The sequence below is a fragment of the Vipera ursinii genome (assembly GCF_947247035.1).
Source record: "Vipera ursinii genome assembly, chromosome: 11".
NCBI classification, from domain to species: domain Eukaryota; kingdom Metazoa; phylum Chordata; class Lepidosauria; order Squamata; family Viperidae; genus Vipera; species Vipera ursinii.
The window spans coordinates 4541592-4559078 of NC_139524.1; the positions used below are offsets into that span (position 1 = coordinate 4541592).

At 43.8% G+C, this 17487-nt stretch overlaps 1 protein-coding gene across 1 annotated transcript in view; it reads left to right on the forward strand.

Moving 5' to 3' along the window:
* Window positions 1–17487, forward strand: part of MEGF11 (multiple EGF like domains 11) — a gene marked incomplete at its 3' end in the record, with an annotated part of 406009 nt that overhangs the window by 236754 nt on the left and 151768 nt on the right. The window contains 1 exon segment of the mRNA XM_083371343.1: window positions 8703–8877. Within this exon segment, the coding sequence (XP_083227469.1) occupies window positions 8703–8877 (175 nt within the window).

Below are 17487 nucleotides of genomic sequence, written 5' to 3' on the forward strand. Positions count from 1 at the left end.
TGTCCTGGCCTCAGGTGCTTTGCAACATAAGTCAGTCCTCTCTTCTCTGTAACAGCCCCTCAAGTACTGAAAGACTGCTATCATGTCATCCCCCAGTCCTTCTCTTCATTAGATTAATCAGAATAGAGTTGCAAGGGACTTTGGAGGTCTTCTAGTGCAGCCCCCTGCTCAAGCAGGAGGCCCTATAGTACCATTCCAGACAAGTGACTGTCCATTCTTTTCTTAAAAGCCTCCAGTGATGGAGCACCCACAACTTCTGGAGGGAAGCCATTCCACTGGTTGATTGTTCTCACCGTTAGGAAGTTCCTCCTTATTTCCAAGTTTATTTATTTATTTATTTATTTGATTTGTATACTGCCCTTCTCCCTAAGGACTCAGGGCGGTGAACAGTGACATAAATAATAGAATGTACAAATATAGATATTGAAAATAAATTAAACCCTAATTTAGCCCAAATGTAGAAGATAGTTACCTTAAGATAATAATTACAAAAGAACCCATCAGACCAGACCGGATTGCTTAAACAGATGTGTTTTTAGGTCGCGTCGGAAGGAGCGAAGGTCGGGAGCCATCCGGAGCTCAACCGGTAAACGGTTCCATAGGTCAGGCGCGCCCACAGAGAACGCCCTCCCCCTGGGAGCCACCAGACGGCATTCTCCGAATAGCGGCACCCTGAGGAGGCCCTCTCTGTGGGAGTGCACTGGACGGAGGGACGTTGACGCTGGCAGCAGGTGATTCCTAAGGTACTCCGGACCCATGCCATGTAGGGCTTTGAAAACCATTACCAGCACCTTGAATATTACCCGGAGGATAACTGGGAGTTATTGCTTATAGTTGCTTCTTTCCTTGATTAGTTTCCATCCATTGTTTCTTGTCTTGCCTTCTGGTGCTTTGGAAAATAAATTGACCCCCTCAAATATTGAAAGACTGCTATCATGTCCCCCCCTAGTGCTTCTTTTCTCTAGACTGGCCATACCCAGTTCCTGCAACCATTCATCATATCGTTTAGCCTCCAGCCCCAGTCCCCAGGAGATTGTTTTGATGAGCTACACCTACATTTACTAATTCGGTTGTTAAGCGAATCACTGCAGATATTAAGTGAATCACACAGTCACTAAGCGTATCCAGCTTCCCCCATTGACTTTGCTTCTGGGAAGCCAACTGAGAAGGTCACAAAGGGTGATCCACGGATGCGGCGTCTCTTGTGAATGTTACGCCATTTGCCAGGAACCAGAATTTTCCTCAGGTCACCGTGGGGGAGGCTATGATGGTGCAAGGACCATTTATAAATCACTTATTTCAGTGTGGGGGTCACTTTGAATGGTCACTAAACAAATGGCTGTTAAGTCGAGGATTACCGTATTGATTTCCTTAAAAGACACTTTAATCTCAAGAATTGAACCTTTTGTGTAAAAACACAAAGCCTTTAATGTTCGGATTCTTTTGCAGCTTGATGTTCCACCTTAACAGCAAGATCGCTAATTGAAGGACCAAGATTCTCCTAAAAGCAGGAGATCTTTTCTGTAAAGTTTTACAAAAAAAAATAGCAGGAGCCTTCTCGCAGAGGTCACTGATAGAGCAGCATGTGCCGTCAGGCATGTACGGTGTCTGCTTCTGGGCTTCTATATGCACCCATCAGTTCTCCCATTGCAGAAATTGAGGGATGACTTTAAAAAGTCCACTGCGGGTGTTGTGATTCAGGGTCAGCCTGTGGGTTCGGCAGTTGGGTCGGACGACTCAGAGGAGGAGGGGGGTGTTGAAGACCTTGCTGAGGGGGTTGAAGATCTTGCTGATGATAGCCTCAGCCAGGCCCCTCCCACTTGGTCACCACGGAGACCCAGCTGTGTGAGCCTGACAGTGTGGATGAAGATGACCCACAGCTGGCCCTGTTCAAGGACGCTCGACGCAGGAGGCAGTCAATTAGGAGTAAACAGAGGAAGGCAATGGGGCTTCTCGGAAGGAGGCAGAGAGAAGCCACGCCCTGAACTCTATATAAGGGGAATGTGTGGGGAGGGCTGGTTTGCTGAAGGCAACCGCTCGGATGGTTCATGTTTCTTAAAGCTCCGGTTTCTTGGTTCGTGTCTTATTTGTTTTTGTAGCTATAAATTTGGCAGGCGTAGTTCCAGCCTCTTGCCGTTTGTGGAGGGGTTGTCCCTGCCTTTTCTGCAGGGCCGGTAGCAGGCTGGTACAGAACAGTGGGTAGTCCTCGACTTATAACAGTTCATTTAGTGACCATTCAAAGTTGCAACAGCACTGGGGGGAAAAAGTGACTCATGACCATTTTTGAGAGTGACAAACTTTGAAGCATTGGATCACGCAGTCAAAATTCAGATGCTGGGCAACTGGCTCATCCTTAATGACCGTTGCTGTCTCCCAAGGTCACGTGATACCCCTTTTGCAACCTTCTGGACAAGCCAAGTCAGCAGAGAAGCCAGATTCGCTTAACAACCAGGTTACTAACTTATCAACTCCAGTGATTACTCCAGTAATACAGTCCTGGGTTGTATAAACAGAAGAAGCGTAGAACCAAAATCACCGCTTTATAAGGCCTTCGTAAGGCCACACCTGGAATACCGCATCCAATTTTGGCCACCGGATTACAAAAAAGATGTTGAGATTTTGGAAAAAGTGCAAAGAGCAACTAAGATGGTTAAAGGCCTGGAGACTAAAACACATGAATTAATTTAATTTAATTTAATTTAATAATATTTATATACCGCCCTTCTCCCTGAGGACTCAGGGCGGTTCACAGGGCAGAATAAAATACTAAATACAAACGTTAAAACAAGATTAAATAATTGCCCATATTAAAACAGTTGGAATCAAATTCTAAAGCACCAAGTTAAAATTAAAACACAAGAATAAAAACCCCACCAATCCCCATCAGGCTAGGCCGGCTTGAACAAACAGAAACGTCTTGAGATCGCGACGAAAGGAGCGAAGATCGGGCGCCATCCGGAGCTCTACCGGTAGCTGATTCCACAGCTCCGGAGCGCCCACAGAGAAGGATCTCCCCCTGGGGACCACCAATCGACATTCTCTGATCGGTGGCACCCTGAGGAGGCCCTCTCTGTGGGAACGCACAGGGCGCAGGGAGCTTGATGCCGGCAGCAGATGTTCCCTAAGGTACTCCGGCCCCATGCCATGAAGGGCTTTAAACACTGTTACCAGTACCTTGAATCTCACCCGGAAGACAACTGGCAACCAATGCAGCTCACGGAGCAGCGGTGTAACGTGGGAGTATCGGGAGACTCCCAACACAACTCTCGCGGCTGCATTCTGTACCAGTTGGAGCTTCCGGGTGGTCCTCAAGGGCAGCCCCATGTAGAGAGCGTTGCAGTAGTCTAGACGAGAGGACACGAGCGCATGAGTGACCGTGCACAAATCATCCCGGCTAAGATAGGGCCGCAACTGGCGCACCAGGCGAACCTGGGCGAAGGCCCCCCTAGTCACAGCTCCTATATGGTCTTCCAGGGTGAGCCGTGAATCTAGGAGGACACCCAAGTTGCGAGCCCTATCTACGGGGGGTAATAGTTCACCCCCCATAGCCAAAGGTGGAACATCCGAATAAACCCGGGATGAAGGTATGCAAAGCCACTCAGTCTTGTCGGGGTTGAGCTGGAGTCTGTTCCTCCCCATCCAGACCCGAACCGCCTCCAGGCACCGGGACATCACGTTGAGGGCATCACTGGGGTGGTTTGGGGTCGAAAGGAAAAGTTGGGTATCATCAGCGTACTGATGATACCCAACTCCAAAGCCACGAATGAAGAACGGTTGAAGGATTTGGGAATGACTAGTCTAGACGAAAAGAAGGACTATGGGGGACACGATAGTAGTCTTTCAATATTTGAGGGGCTCCCACAAGGAGGAGGGGGTCGATTTATTTTCCAGAGCTCCAGAAGGCAAGACAAGATACAACAAATGGAAACTAGTCAAGGAGAGAAGCAACCTGGAATTAAGGAGAAACTTCCTAACAGTGAAGACAATTAACTTGTTTTCAGAAAGTTGTGGGTGCTTCATCACTGGAGGTTTTTAAGAAGAGACTAGACAGTCACTTGTCTGAAATGATATAGGGTCTCCCCTATATCATTTCAGACTTGACGGGGCTGGACTAAGAAGACTTGAGCAGGGGGCTGGACTAGAAGACCTCCAAAGTCCCTTCCAGCTCTATTCTGATTGATTGATTCATTCATTCATTTAACAACTGTGGCAAGAAAGGTTATAAAATTGGGCAAAACTCACTTAACAAATGTCTCACTTAACAGACACAGAGACACAGGGGTTCTCCTGAACCTCTGGTCTTCTGGATGAGGTTCCTCTCCAGCGGTTTTAGCCAGCCAAGCTTTCTTTGACAGTCTGCCTTGTGGACTTAGGGACAAAGACTTCCTTACCCCAATTCCATAAATTGTTGCAGTCATTAAGGAAACCTGAAGCTTGGATGCCTTCTTAGTGAAGGCTACCACCATTAGGTAGGACTCCCACATTTGTTAGGAAGAAATGATCTTAACATTTATTCCTCCAGTAAAATGTTTGCATTGCATGCTTCAAATCCAGCTGGATTTCTGTTCTCCGCTTGCTTCTTTTTAAATTCCTGTCTCTTTGCACCTGCTTTCTTGCCTTGAAAGAGTCTTTTCTCCAGATGGTATCTGCAGCTCTTAATAAATGAGTCCAGTCACTCAATTGATAAAATCTGTCCTTCTGCTCAGCCTTATCTTGGTCCTCGGGGGACAGAAGAGACAATGGCAGGCATAGATCCATCGATGCATTTTTCATGCATGGTGTTGGCATTTCAGAGTTTAACTTTCCAAGAAACTCTGCTTCCGCTTGTTAAGTTTCAAGACAAGGGGGTACCAAAAAATGAGGGACCGATGGCCTCTCCAAAGACATCTGTCTGAATGGATTTGGGTTCCAGTTCAACCGTGGCATATCACCGTAGGCAAGGCACATAACACCAGAGTCCAAAATAGGATCAGATTCTTGTACGGGGGTACCTTGGTATTCAACTGCTTTGAAACTCATCAAATTTGGTGCAGGTAATCCTCTACTTACAGTAACAACTCAACAACTTTTATTGATTAGCCCTTGGGCCATATCAAAGTACAAAGTTCCAGCAACAAACCGTCACCAAAACTAGATAAAAGCAATCCGAAATGGAATTTGATAAAATACAATTTAAAATGGAATTACTACTTACAGTAGTTCTTTTAGTGACTGTTCAAAGTTACAATGGCACTGAAGAAATGATGAGCGTTGAAGCATCACCATTGTTCTGTCCCAGCCTACGTACGTCCTTGTTACTTCACAAAAACAACCCCTCTTTTAACAGTAGACTGGAAAAATAAACCTGATAATTGTCCCAGAAAACAAAAGCAAGAGAACACTTTTCCAACGGAGACCTTGTCCAAAAGCAAAATGGAGCAGGAGTCAGACAGGAAATAACTCACAGTCAAAATAAACAGACCATGATCTCTTGACACTGAAGTTCTTTGCAAATGGTCGCCTCCAGCAACCAGCCCTGCCTACACATTCCCTTTTTGTTACGCAGCCCCCAAGGCGTGGCTTCTCACTGCTTTCTCCTTCTCCCCTGGAGTCGCCCCATTGCCTCCCTCTGTCCTACTTGTGTGACCTGTCTGTGTTTATGAGCATCTCTGAGGTCTTCCAGCTGTGCTTCCTCCAAGTCTGACTCAGCTTCCCAGCACTGCTGGCTCTCAGCTTGATCACGAGTGGAAGGAGCAGCCTCTTCATTAGTTTGTAAGTCCTGCAGCTCATCAGAGTCTCCCTCTGACTTTGATGGCTCTCCAGGTTCCTCCTCCTCCTCCTCCTCTGATTCCCCATACTCAACTCACAGGGTGGCACAGAATCACAACACCCATAGTCACATGATCAAAATTCAAACACTTGGCATCTAGTTCATATTTATGACAGCAGTGTAACAGGGTCACGTGATCAACTTTTCCAAACGTCTGACAAGCAAAGTCCATGGGGAAGCCAGATTCACTTAACAACCATGTTACTAACTTACTAACTTTAACTGCACTGATTCACTTAACAACTGTGGCAAGAAAGGTTGTAAAATGGAGCAAAATTCACTTACGGTAATAAGTGTCTCACTTAGCAATGTAAATGTTGGACTCCATGGTGGTCGTACGTTAAGGACGACCTGTACGCAACACATTTTGACACAAATTGTCTGTTCAGTATTCGATGCTCAAGCTAGAACTTGTCCATTGCCTTTGTGACTCATTATTCCTTACGGGAGAAATAAGCACCATCATTTTCAGCACTCATCCAGAACTAATTAACAATGAGTATTTCAGTATAACTCTAGATCTAATTCCAGGCTAGGGTCTTCAGTCTTGACCCCCAGAACCAACTTCGTATCAACAGTGGACGCTTTGCTGGAGCTGAACTAAAAAGAAAAATAAAGAGAGAGACACAACTTGTTTTGAGTCAACTTTCCTCAGCGAATTTCATAAGCGGAATTTGCACAGAAAAGAATAAGATTCAGAGTCAGGAGATATGAGCTGAGACAGAATATTACTGAAGGCAGAAATATAGATTTTAAGAGACAGAGGGAGTGAGATTACAAAGAACCGTTCAGCTTTTCCTGAATTTGTATTGGCTGTTAATTCTGTTCCTTCTTGCTGTTTGTCTCTTGCGTGCTTATTATTTGGGGGAATAAATTTTGTGCCACTCATAAAATGTCTGTATTTCATGTGGGTAATTTGTTTTTAAAAGGCCTAACCTTTTATATTCTGATGAAAAGCTCCACCTTGCAGGAGAAAAGCTTACCAGGTGAAGTGGTGTTAAATTGTAATATGTGGATTCTGACTGCAAGAAACATCTGTTGCTTTTGAAAGATTTAATTTAGCTATCCAGGGCCAGAGTCGCTTGAAAACGTAGCGTTGTGTGTGCCACAAGGAGGAAACACAACACCAGGGTAACTGAACTATTGCTTTGCTGCTTCATTTTCTGTTTTCATTCCACGGAGATTAATAGAAGCGGAGGTGGGTGGAGGCAGTGGCTGTTTTTATGAGTTTTCATCTAAATGTTAAGAGGTGTGAACCGAGGAACATATAATTCAAGGAGTATGTCAGTTGGAAACTTTTCTTATTTTTTATTAAGCTGATTAATTGTTTTAATTAGTTACTCGAGGAAGCAGAGGACAGCTACAGAACTTGGTAATTTTTAGGCACAACATTATGTGCTAGCTCTTCCGTTGATAGCTTAAGTAGAGAGGGCTGGGGGTAGAAACTAGGCCAGCTAAGTAAAACTTTTCTTGGGAACTTTGTAATTCTGCTTTGCATTTTCAAAGTAAAGCAAACGCAACCCTAGGCTGCATTAACAGACGGATCCCATCAAGATCAAGGGAAGTATTAGTACCGCTTTATAAAAGCCTTAGTAAGACTACACTTAGAATAATGCATCCCGTTTTGGTCATCATATTATAAAGAAGATGTTGAGACTCTGGAAAGAGTGCAGAAAAGAGCAAAAAAGATGATTAGGGGGACTGGAGACTAAACCACATGAAGAACGGCTGCAGGAATTGGGCTTAGTCTAAAGAAAAGAAGAAATAGGGGTGACACGATAGCCGTGTTCCAGTGTTTGAGGGGCTGCCACAAAGAAGAGGGGGTCAAACTTCTCCAAAGCACTTGAGGGTAGGATAAGAAGCAATGGATGGAAACTAATCAAGGAGAGACGCAATCTAGAACTAAGGAGAAATTTCCTGACAGTGAGGACAGTCAACCAGTGGAACTGCTTGCCTTCAGAAGTCATAGGTGCTCCAACACTGGAGGTTTTCCAGAAAACATTAGACAGCCATTTGTCTGGAACGGTATAAGGTCTCTTCCTTGAGGAGAGGGTTGGACTAGAAGACCTCCAAGGTCCCTTCTAACTCTGTTATTCTTTGAATATGGCTAAGAGAAACCTTTTCTTGAGGTCTTCAGAAGACGCTCACAGAAAATATGCCTGCCGTAACAGTGGACGCCGAACAAAATGCATGCAGTTAACAGTGTCAGGATGATGACCATAACAGCACAATCAAAGCCTTGCTCTTTTTTGTGCATGCAGACTTCCCAGACAGATAGCCCAGAGGAGCTTGCTGTACACTCTGCAATCCTTTCCAATCATGCCAGAGTCGTAACAATTGCTGCTGCCCCAGACTGCAAGCTTGGGGACCCAAGAAAGGCCAAAGATAATCTTCCAGATGTTGCCCATCCAGAACAGGGGAAGCCTCCTCTGTCCAGAACAATGCTTTGAATCCTGGAAGTGGACCACACAGAGGCCAGGGTTCCTTGCACTTAACCCCAGCATCCTATGTCCTCCAGGATTGCCGGACAAATAACCATAATCCCATTGCCTTTTCCTCCTGAATCTTTCTCCACTGTCTTTTTGGCCTGCTTCTATTTATCCTGATTCTGAGCAGATTTCCCTTCGTTGCCCTTCCTATCCACTCAGCCCGGTGATGTTCCTCCTTCTTCTTACAGCAATATGAAGCTGGAACCAATTTTTCCTCACGACCTTTTGGTGCCACATAGAAATATTGACCTTCTTACTTCTGACAGATTGCCTGTTTTTTTGGCTGGAATGTTTGTACACATTGCGCAACATTTAACCGGGTCAAATGTTGGCTTCCAAGGACCTGGTGTCACTTTCCTTTCTGCCAGAATAGCTGAATAATCCTGGATCTCTTCTTTTGACAGTTGCCATCCTCTGTCTGGTGAATGCAACTGCAAAGCTGGCTGGGCAGGGCTCTATTGCAACGAAACGTGCATGCCTGGCTTCTACGGTGAAAGTTGTCAACTTGTTTGCCATTGTCAAAATGGAGCAGATTGTGATAGCATCACGGGGAAATGTACCTGTGGACCAGGATATATGGTAAGTTCTGACCTTCTCCTGTTATTATTATTATTATTATTATTGTTTGTTGCACGGTCAGCCAGATGTTCAGATTGGATTTGGCATTTTTGTCTGCCTATCGAGTGTTTCCCAAGGACCTAGGATAGGCAGGTGTGGATGTTTGATGGTGTTAGAAATATCACTGCAGGTTATAAGCTGTTCTGAGAGACACAGAGCCTGGCCCATCTATTAGTATGTCAGCTACTACCAGAAACATATACCAATAATAACTTAGTTTGGGCCGATGACAAAGCCAAGAAGGTGGCTTCATTCTGGCAGTTTAAACTTTGATCTAGACATGGGAGGAGGAGGAGGAGGAGGAGGAGGAGGAGGAGGAGGAGGAGGAGGAGGAGGAGGAGGAGGAGCTGTTCTGCCAGCTTTTGCACTTGACTGATGCTGAATTTGTCAGTGCTGATGGTGTTCAAGTGGTGCTCCAGATGTTTTGGGATTGCACCCAAGGCACCTATCACTATTGGTACTACCTTTGGGTTGTTGTTTTTTCCCCACAGTCGTTCTATTTCTATTTGCAAGTCTTTCTGTTTTGTGATCTTCTCCAGTTCTTCCTCTTCTATTCTGCTGTCCCCAGGTACTGCCACGTCCGCTGTCCAGAGTCTTTTGTCTTTCTTATCGACAGTTGTTAAGTCTGGGATATTATTATCATTATAGTGTCAATACAGTCTCTTCTGAACAGTGTTCTCAGCAAAAGCTGATCATGTAGGGTCACTTCAAGCTTTAGAACTGCCAGAAATATGCATATGTTTCCAAGCAAAGTTGTTTTCGGGAAACGAAACGCTCTGAGGTCAAAACTAATTTTTCAGCTATTTTGACCATTGTACTTTTTTGCTTTTTTAAAAAAAAATATTGTCATTTGTCATAGTATAAAATAGAAAAGAAAAGAAAGATAATGGGGAAATGGGGAAGGGAAAAGAAGGGTAGGGTAGAGGGGAAAGCGGGAAAAAAGCATTGATTTCCAACATTTTCAGTGCAATAAAATTCAAAATAAAGGGACAACCCTGGCTTTTTACTCTCACATATTTAGTGAAGCCATTTGTATAACAGCAAACTAATCTAATCAGCAAAATACAAAGTCAAAAAATTCATGTTTTGTTTTGTTTTGTTGTTTCGAGCAGAAACTCCAGAAGCAGTTTCCAAATAGAAATAAAACTGGATGCACTCTTTCCTTTAATTAAAATAGTTCACTTTGCCATCGCAGGCCAGCTCCATCAATTTTTTCATCCATTCTTCCATTGTGAGAATTGATGTACCTGTCAGGTTTTTTTTTGTGTGTGCCTATGACAACGACATTGTTGCGGCTTGTTACACTCCAAGTAATGATGGGAAAAACATTTGCCTGTTTATTTCACAAGCTCCGAATTTCACTTGCTGATATTTTTCAGTCTTTCCCAGTTCCTTTTAAGCTACTTTTGTTTCACTTGGTTTTTGCCGTATCTGTAAGTCACACTTCTTTTCCCGAGGAGCCCTTGGTGCTCTTGCAGCTTAGCAGGTTTCTTGCAGACATTTTATTTATTTATTTATTTTAATTCCATTTATATCCCGCCCTTCTCCGAAGACTCAGGGCGGCTTACAAGCTTAGCAGTAGCCTTCATTCTATGTATATGCCTGCTTGTTAGGGCTTTCACACACACCCCAAGCGGCATTATTACAAAGTCAGCTTAATTGCCCCCAACAATCTGGGTCCTCATTTTACCTACCTCAGAAGGATGGAAGGCTGAGTCAACCTTGAGCCTGGTGGGACTCGAACCTGCACTAATTGCAGGCAGCTGGTGTTACTTAAGGAGGCATTAGCCCACTGCGCCACCAAGGACATGACCCAACTAGGTAACATCATCGGTGCCAGAAGGGAGTGGGATTTGAACTGATGATGTTGCCTAATTTGGGAACGTCTGCAAGAAAACAACCAAGCTCAGAGAGCACCAAATAGCCTCCGTTATTGGTACTTGTTTTCCTGCAGATATTGAGCATGCTGTGACATCTCTCTGAATTCAGAAATCCTGTAAAATGTTCATATGGTCATTTGGAGGCATTTTTTTCCCCAACAGTACGATTATAACAGTACAATATTTTGAGGGTTCAGATCCCATTTGCATAAACTCCAATGTATAATTTTTGTTTAGCGATCATATCTTTTCTTATTTGGGTGGGCAGTTTTGCTACAGCCACTGGCTAAGTGGTGAAAAGAATCTTGTATTTGATAATGTTTCATTATTTTTATTTCTTTGACCTATGGTTGTTTTTTTAATGATGATTATTGGAATAATTTGGGGATTAGGTATGTGAAAAGACAGTAAGATCAGCCTTTAGTAGCAAAATATTACGGTAAACTGTTTTTCAGGATTCAGGAATTCAGTGTCCAGGAACTAGGATTCAAATCTGAATTTAACAAGGAAGAATTTGAAAAATCTTCCAAATTTTATCAGTAATTTTATTTCAGCACTCTTTTATTTCTTTGTAAGCTTGACAGAGTGACGGTCCAAAATTTGATGACGGCAAAGCAAATTGTGAAAAGAGCAGCCTTGTTTTATCTTATTGCTGTTATAACAATATCAGCAGGGATCGAGCAGGACAACAATACTTAATTTGGAGAGAATAGGAGTAAAGACTTAGAAGCTCTAAAATGCAACAGATTTCCCAGCTTTTGGGTTATTATAAAATTATGAGGAGGCAAATAAATATTTGAAAATTAAATATGTTATTTGGAAGTAAAATAACATTTTATGTTCTAACTCTTATGTCTAAAAGAATCAGGCAGAAAAAAAGTAAAATTTGAGGTGGTAAGCCAACTGTGAATATACCATCAGATCAAAGAATCTGTTTACTAGTTCAGAGTAATTTCTCTTGCAGTATGAAAAAACGATTGTAGTCAAATATTAGGGGTGCCAAATGCTATTAAATCTATGTTGGGCATCCCTTCGTTTGAAGTATTCATACATGTCGGCCCCTTATTGTGACAAATGTATTTGTATCTTCTATTTTCTATTCTTCCTCCCTCGCTTTCTCGCTTTCTCCCTCCCTCCCTCCTTCCCTTTCTTCCTATCTCTCTCCCTCCCTCCATCTCCCTTCTTTCCTTCCTCTTCTTCCTTCCTTCCTTCCTCCCTCCCTTCCTCTTTCTCTCCTCCTTCCTTTCATCCATCCCTTCTGCCTTCTTCCCTCATTCCCTTCCTCTCCTCCTTCCTTTTCCTTCCTTCCTTCCTTCCCTCCTTCCTCCTTTCCTTCTCTCTGTCATTCTCTGTATTGTATATAATGTGTGTGTGTGCGTGCATACAAACCACATATACACACACAGACACAAAAACACATCTTTATATCCATGTAGCTTTTTCCTTTTTAATGTCATGGTTCCGACAGATGAAATACTTCAAAGAACTTCGAGGCATTGTTTTCCTTAAAGAATCTTTATTAGAGTAGCTTAACATCGGCACGAATATAGGTGAAGCCAAAATCTGAATTCCCCTCTCCTGAACACATAGTACCTAGTGCAAATCCCTCCTCTAATTAACAGTCATAAATCACATTCTCCAATTAATTTGAAACGCAGGCTTTCCCTCCAGTTCTCCAGCCCGCCATTTCTTACCATCTCTTATTTCAAAAAACCTTGCCTCTCATACAACTGCAATATTGTTACGTCTAGCTAACTCCCCTACGAATTCCTCCTCCTCCTCACCAGTATCATCTAATTCTAACTCTAAGAGTAAAACAAAGTAAAGGGCTGCATCTCCATATGTTGTCAAAGCAAGAACATCCTATGTTAGCAGCGTTGACATTTAAGTAAGTATTCTCTTTAATTACCAAGGTAAAGCTCACCACATCAAATGAATGCTCAAGGACAAATGAACTTCTCCACTTGCTGTGAAGTGTCCAACTTAACGTCTGGCCATTCGCCCAGTGCATTCAGGTTCACTTTCCTCTGGTTCCAACAAATGTAGATCTAACCCAGGGGTAAGCAACCTTGGCTCTTTTATGACTCGTGGACTTCAACTCCCAGAATTCCTAAGCCAGCCATGCTGAGGGAAAAGGGAGAGGTTTCCAAGCTGAGCCATGCAGGCTCAGGAATTCTGGGAGTTGAAGTCCACAAGTCATGAGGGGGCCGTAGTTCCCCCATGCTGGCTCAGGAATTCTGGGAGTTGAAGTCCACGAGTCATTTTTTATTGTTGTCAGCTGCCCTGAGTCCTTAGGGAGAAGGGCGGCATATAAATTTAAATAATAATAATAACAACAACAATAACAACAATAACAACAATAACAATAGCAATAGCAATAGCAATAGCAATAACAATAACAATATAATAATTGTTCTTGTTCGGAAAATTCTCCTTAGTTCTAGGTTGCTTCTCGGTTAGTTTCCAGTCTTCCTGATGTCACTTAGAGAAAGAGCTTATCTGATTTCAACTGCGACTCCCAATTTCACAGGTCTAGTCCTGGTTCTTCTCAGCAACGAGGCCCCATAAGCAATTTCTCCCACCATATAATCTCTTATAGGTCAGAGTTTTCCAACTTTGTTCCCAGGAAACTTGACTTCCTGAAAAACTAACTAGCTAGCTAAACTGATGATAAGAAGATAAGGGATCAGGAGGCTAATTTGTACGATGAATGGTTGAGGAAACTAGGTATGTCTAGTTTAACGAAGAGACGACTTAGGAGTGCTGTGATAATATTGAGGGTCTGTAGAGAGACGAGGGGGTCAACCTATTCTCCAAAGCACCTGAGGGAAGGACAAGAAGTAACAGATGGATGCTTGTTAAAGGGAGATCTAACCTGGAACCAAGGATTTATTTGTTTGTTAGTTTGTTTATCGAGTGTATGGCATGCAACTAAGGAGAAAATTCCTAATGGTGAGAACAATTAACCAGTGAAACGACTTGCTTCCAGATGTTGTGGGTGCTTCATCACTGGGCATTTTCAAGAAGATGACTGGGCAGCCATTTGTCTGGAATGGTATACGGTCTCCTGCTTGACTGGTCTCGAACAGAGGTCCCCAACCTTTTGGGCACCAGGGACCGGTTACTTGGAGAGAGGTTTTTCCGCAGACCGGAGCGGGTCTGGTTTCGTGTACTGCCTTGCATCCCACGGTTGGGGCTTTGCTTGTTTGTGGGGCCCGGTTGCTGGCATGCTGTGGCCCGGTACTGGTCCACGGACCGGGGGTTGGGGACCCCTGGACTAGAAGACCTCAAAGGTCCCTTCCAACTCTATTATTCTATGCTCTAAACTAAAAATTAACAAACCTATAAACAACAAAAAGATAATTTCTGCATAGACAGTTTTCTATCACTAGTGACCTAGGATAGGCAGATGTGGATGTTTGATGGTGTTAGAAATATCACTGCAGGTTATAAGCTGTTCTGAGAGACACAGAGCCTGGCCCATCTATTAGTATGTCAGCTACTACCAGAAACATATACCAATAATAACTTAGTTTGGGCCGATGACAAAGCCAAGAAGGTGGCTTCATTCTGGCAGTTTAAACTTTGATCTAGACATGGGAGGAGGAGGAGGAGGAGGAGGAGGAGGAGGAGGAGGAGGAGGAGGAGGAGGAGGAGGAGGAGGAGGAGCTGTTCTGCCAGCTTTTGCACTTGACTGATGGTGAATTTGTCAGTGCTGATGGTGTTCAAGTGGTGCTCCAGATGTTTTGGGATTGCACCCAAGGCACCTATCACTATTGGTACTACCTTTGGGTTGTTGTTTTTTCCCCACAGTCGTTCTATTTCTATTTGCAAGTCTTTCTGTTTTATGATCTTCTCCAGTTTTTTCTCTTCTATTCTGCTGTCCCCAGGTACTGCCACGTCCGCTATCCAGAGTGATCTGTCTTTCAGTCAGAAAACCTGGGACCTTTTCTTAACAAACAAGTCCCACAATCTGAAAAATTTTGAAAACTGTTGTTCTGGAGTTAGGCTGATTCTGGCTGGAACCCAAGTTAATAATTTTATTTTTCTAATTTTCATTTTATTTTGCTAATAACTAGCACAAAACCATAACAAGATAAAATAAACACAGCAACTACGATAGAACAAATACAAAGAGGAGAATACCAGCTCCATGTGGGTTCTTCAATAACATCTGGATATAATGCAATATAGATATCATATATTCCTTCGGCTTAGGCGAAGACTGAAATTCAGAGCTGAAGTTAAGATTTTGATCTTCAGATTAAAGAAGGGAAGGATTATTATTGCATTATTGGGCTGAGAAATTGACTAGCGCAGCTTTAATTAGAGAAAGAATGTACACTGTAAAGCACCATCGAACTTTACAACTTTCTGTGTGAACATAGAAAAGAGGATAAAATTTTTTTTGGGGGGGGTGTTATTTGTCCATATCCCACCTCATTCTGTTGTGAATGTTGATTGCCAACACAAAAGAACTAGCCGAAGGAAGTTCTCAATCTGCATTCGTTCAGCCACCATTCAAAGTTAGGACGGCACTGAACTGAGCAAATGGTGGTTGTGACAGGCCTCAGTGTTGTGCCCCTTGCAGACACCCTGTCGTCACATCTGGACACTTGGCAGCCAGCTCACATTTGTTGTGTTAGTTAGCGAGTCAGTTTGTACCCCTCCTTCGCATGTTTTTAGAAGTAACTCAAGGCGGCGAACATACCTAATGTTCCTTCCTCCTCCTATTTTCTCCAGAACAACAAGCCTCTGAGGTGGGCTGGGCTGAGAGGGGGTGAGTGACCCAGCTGGCTTTCATGCCTAAGGCAGGACTAGAACTCACCATCTCCTGGTGATTGGCCCAAAGGCACCCAGCCGGCTTTCAGGCATAAGGTGGGACTAGAACTCTCCATCTCCTACCATTGGCCCAAAGTCACCCAGTCAGCTTTCATGGCTAAGGTAGGATTTGAATTCACGATCTCCCGGTTTCTAGCCTGGTGCCCTAACCACTAATGCAAACTGGCTCTTAGCAGGCTGTGTGTTTGCAATTTCCAACTTCCCTGCTGGCTTCCGCGGAAAGACAACCTGGCAGGGAAGGGCCACAAGTTGCAGGGGTGAGTCTTCCCCACCCCACCCATCCTCCTCCAGTCCCCCTGTCCTCACGCTACCCTGGCCACTCGTGGGCCCTCCCTGACCCACATTGCATCTCTCTTGGACCCTTTGCAACCTCCCCTCCCCTGCTTCTAGCCTTCTCTTTGACACCCCAAATAGCGCAATCAGAAAGAATGGAAAGAGGAATGCAGGTAGTCCTGACTTAACAAGCACAATTAGGACTGGAAAATCTGTTGCTAAGCAAAGTAGTCATTAAGGGAGACATTGTGTGACTGTGATGGGCTTATTTATTTTTATTTTTTTATTTTAATTCCATTTATATCGCGCCCTTCTCCGAAGACTCAGGGCGGCTTACAAGCTTAGCAGTAGCCTTCATTCTATGTATATGACTGCTTATTAGGGCTTTCGGGCCCCCCCAAGCGGCATTATTACAAAGTCAGCTCATTGCCCCCAACAATCTGGGTCCTTATTTTACCTACCTCGGAAGGATGGAAGGCTGAGTCAACCTTGAGCCTGGTGGGACTCGAACCTGCGCTAATTGCAGTCAGCTGGTGTTACTGAAGGAGGCATTAGCCCACTGCTCCACCAAGGCTCTATTATGATCTCACTTCCACCATAGCCATTAGGCAAGACATCTCGTGGTTTGAATGACGTTTTCTCCTTGATTCTACCTCTCGGAAGCTAACTGTGAAGCAGACAAATGTCGATGGCAAGACCATGGGGATGCTGCAGTGCTCATAGTTGCAAGATCGTTAAGTTACTTTTTCAGCGTCGTCGGAACTTTGAATGGTCGCTAAGTGGGGCAGTTGTTAAGTGAGGACTGCCTGCAGATGCCTTTTTTTTCGACTACAGGTATTCCTCGACTTACAACCACAACTGAGCCCAAAATTTCTGTTCCTAAGTAAGACATTTGGCAAGTGAGCTTTGCCCCATTTTACGACCTTTCTTGACACACCTGTTAAGTGAATCACTGCAATTGCAAAGTCAGCAATGGGGTTGTTAAGTGAATCCGGCTTCCCCACTGATGTTGCTTGTCAGAAGGTCGCAAAAGGGGATCACGTGATCCCGGGACACTGCGACCATCATAAATGTGAGTCAGTTGCCGAGTGTCGGAATTTTGATCACCTGATCATCAGTGTGAAAAATCTTTACAAGTCACTTTTTTCAGTGAGGTTGTAACTTTGAACGGTCGCTAAATGAACTGTTGTAAGTCAAGGAATATCTATCTATTCTGTTTGCGCTCACGGTTCACATGTGAGTGAGGGCTGGGAAGTAAATTTCAGCGTCAGATAAATGAAGTTGATACTCCCTCCATCTTTGCTGTCCTTCTTCAGCTTCAGTTTGTACCTTGACTTTAGATATTTTTCTCCAATTTGACTCACTCTGAGCATTAAGTTTGAGGGAGGAAGATATTTCCCTTCATTCCCGAATCGTTTTCTGAAATTCAGATTTTAAACATATACCCTTCACAAAAGGACATAAATCACAACTGTGCTTTTAGAACTACAACTGTGATACAGCTTCCCTGGGAAATCTCCTCTGGGTTTTTTACCCATTCGAACCGGCAACACTGAATATTAGCTGCGAAGCTTGT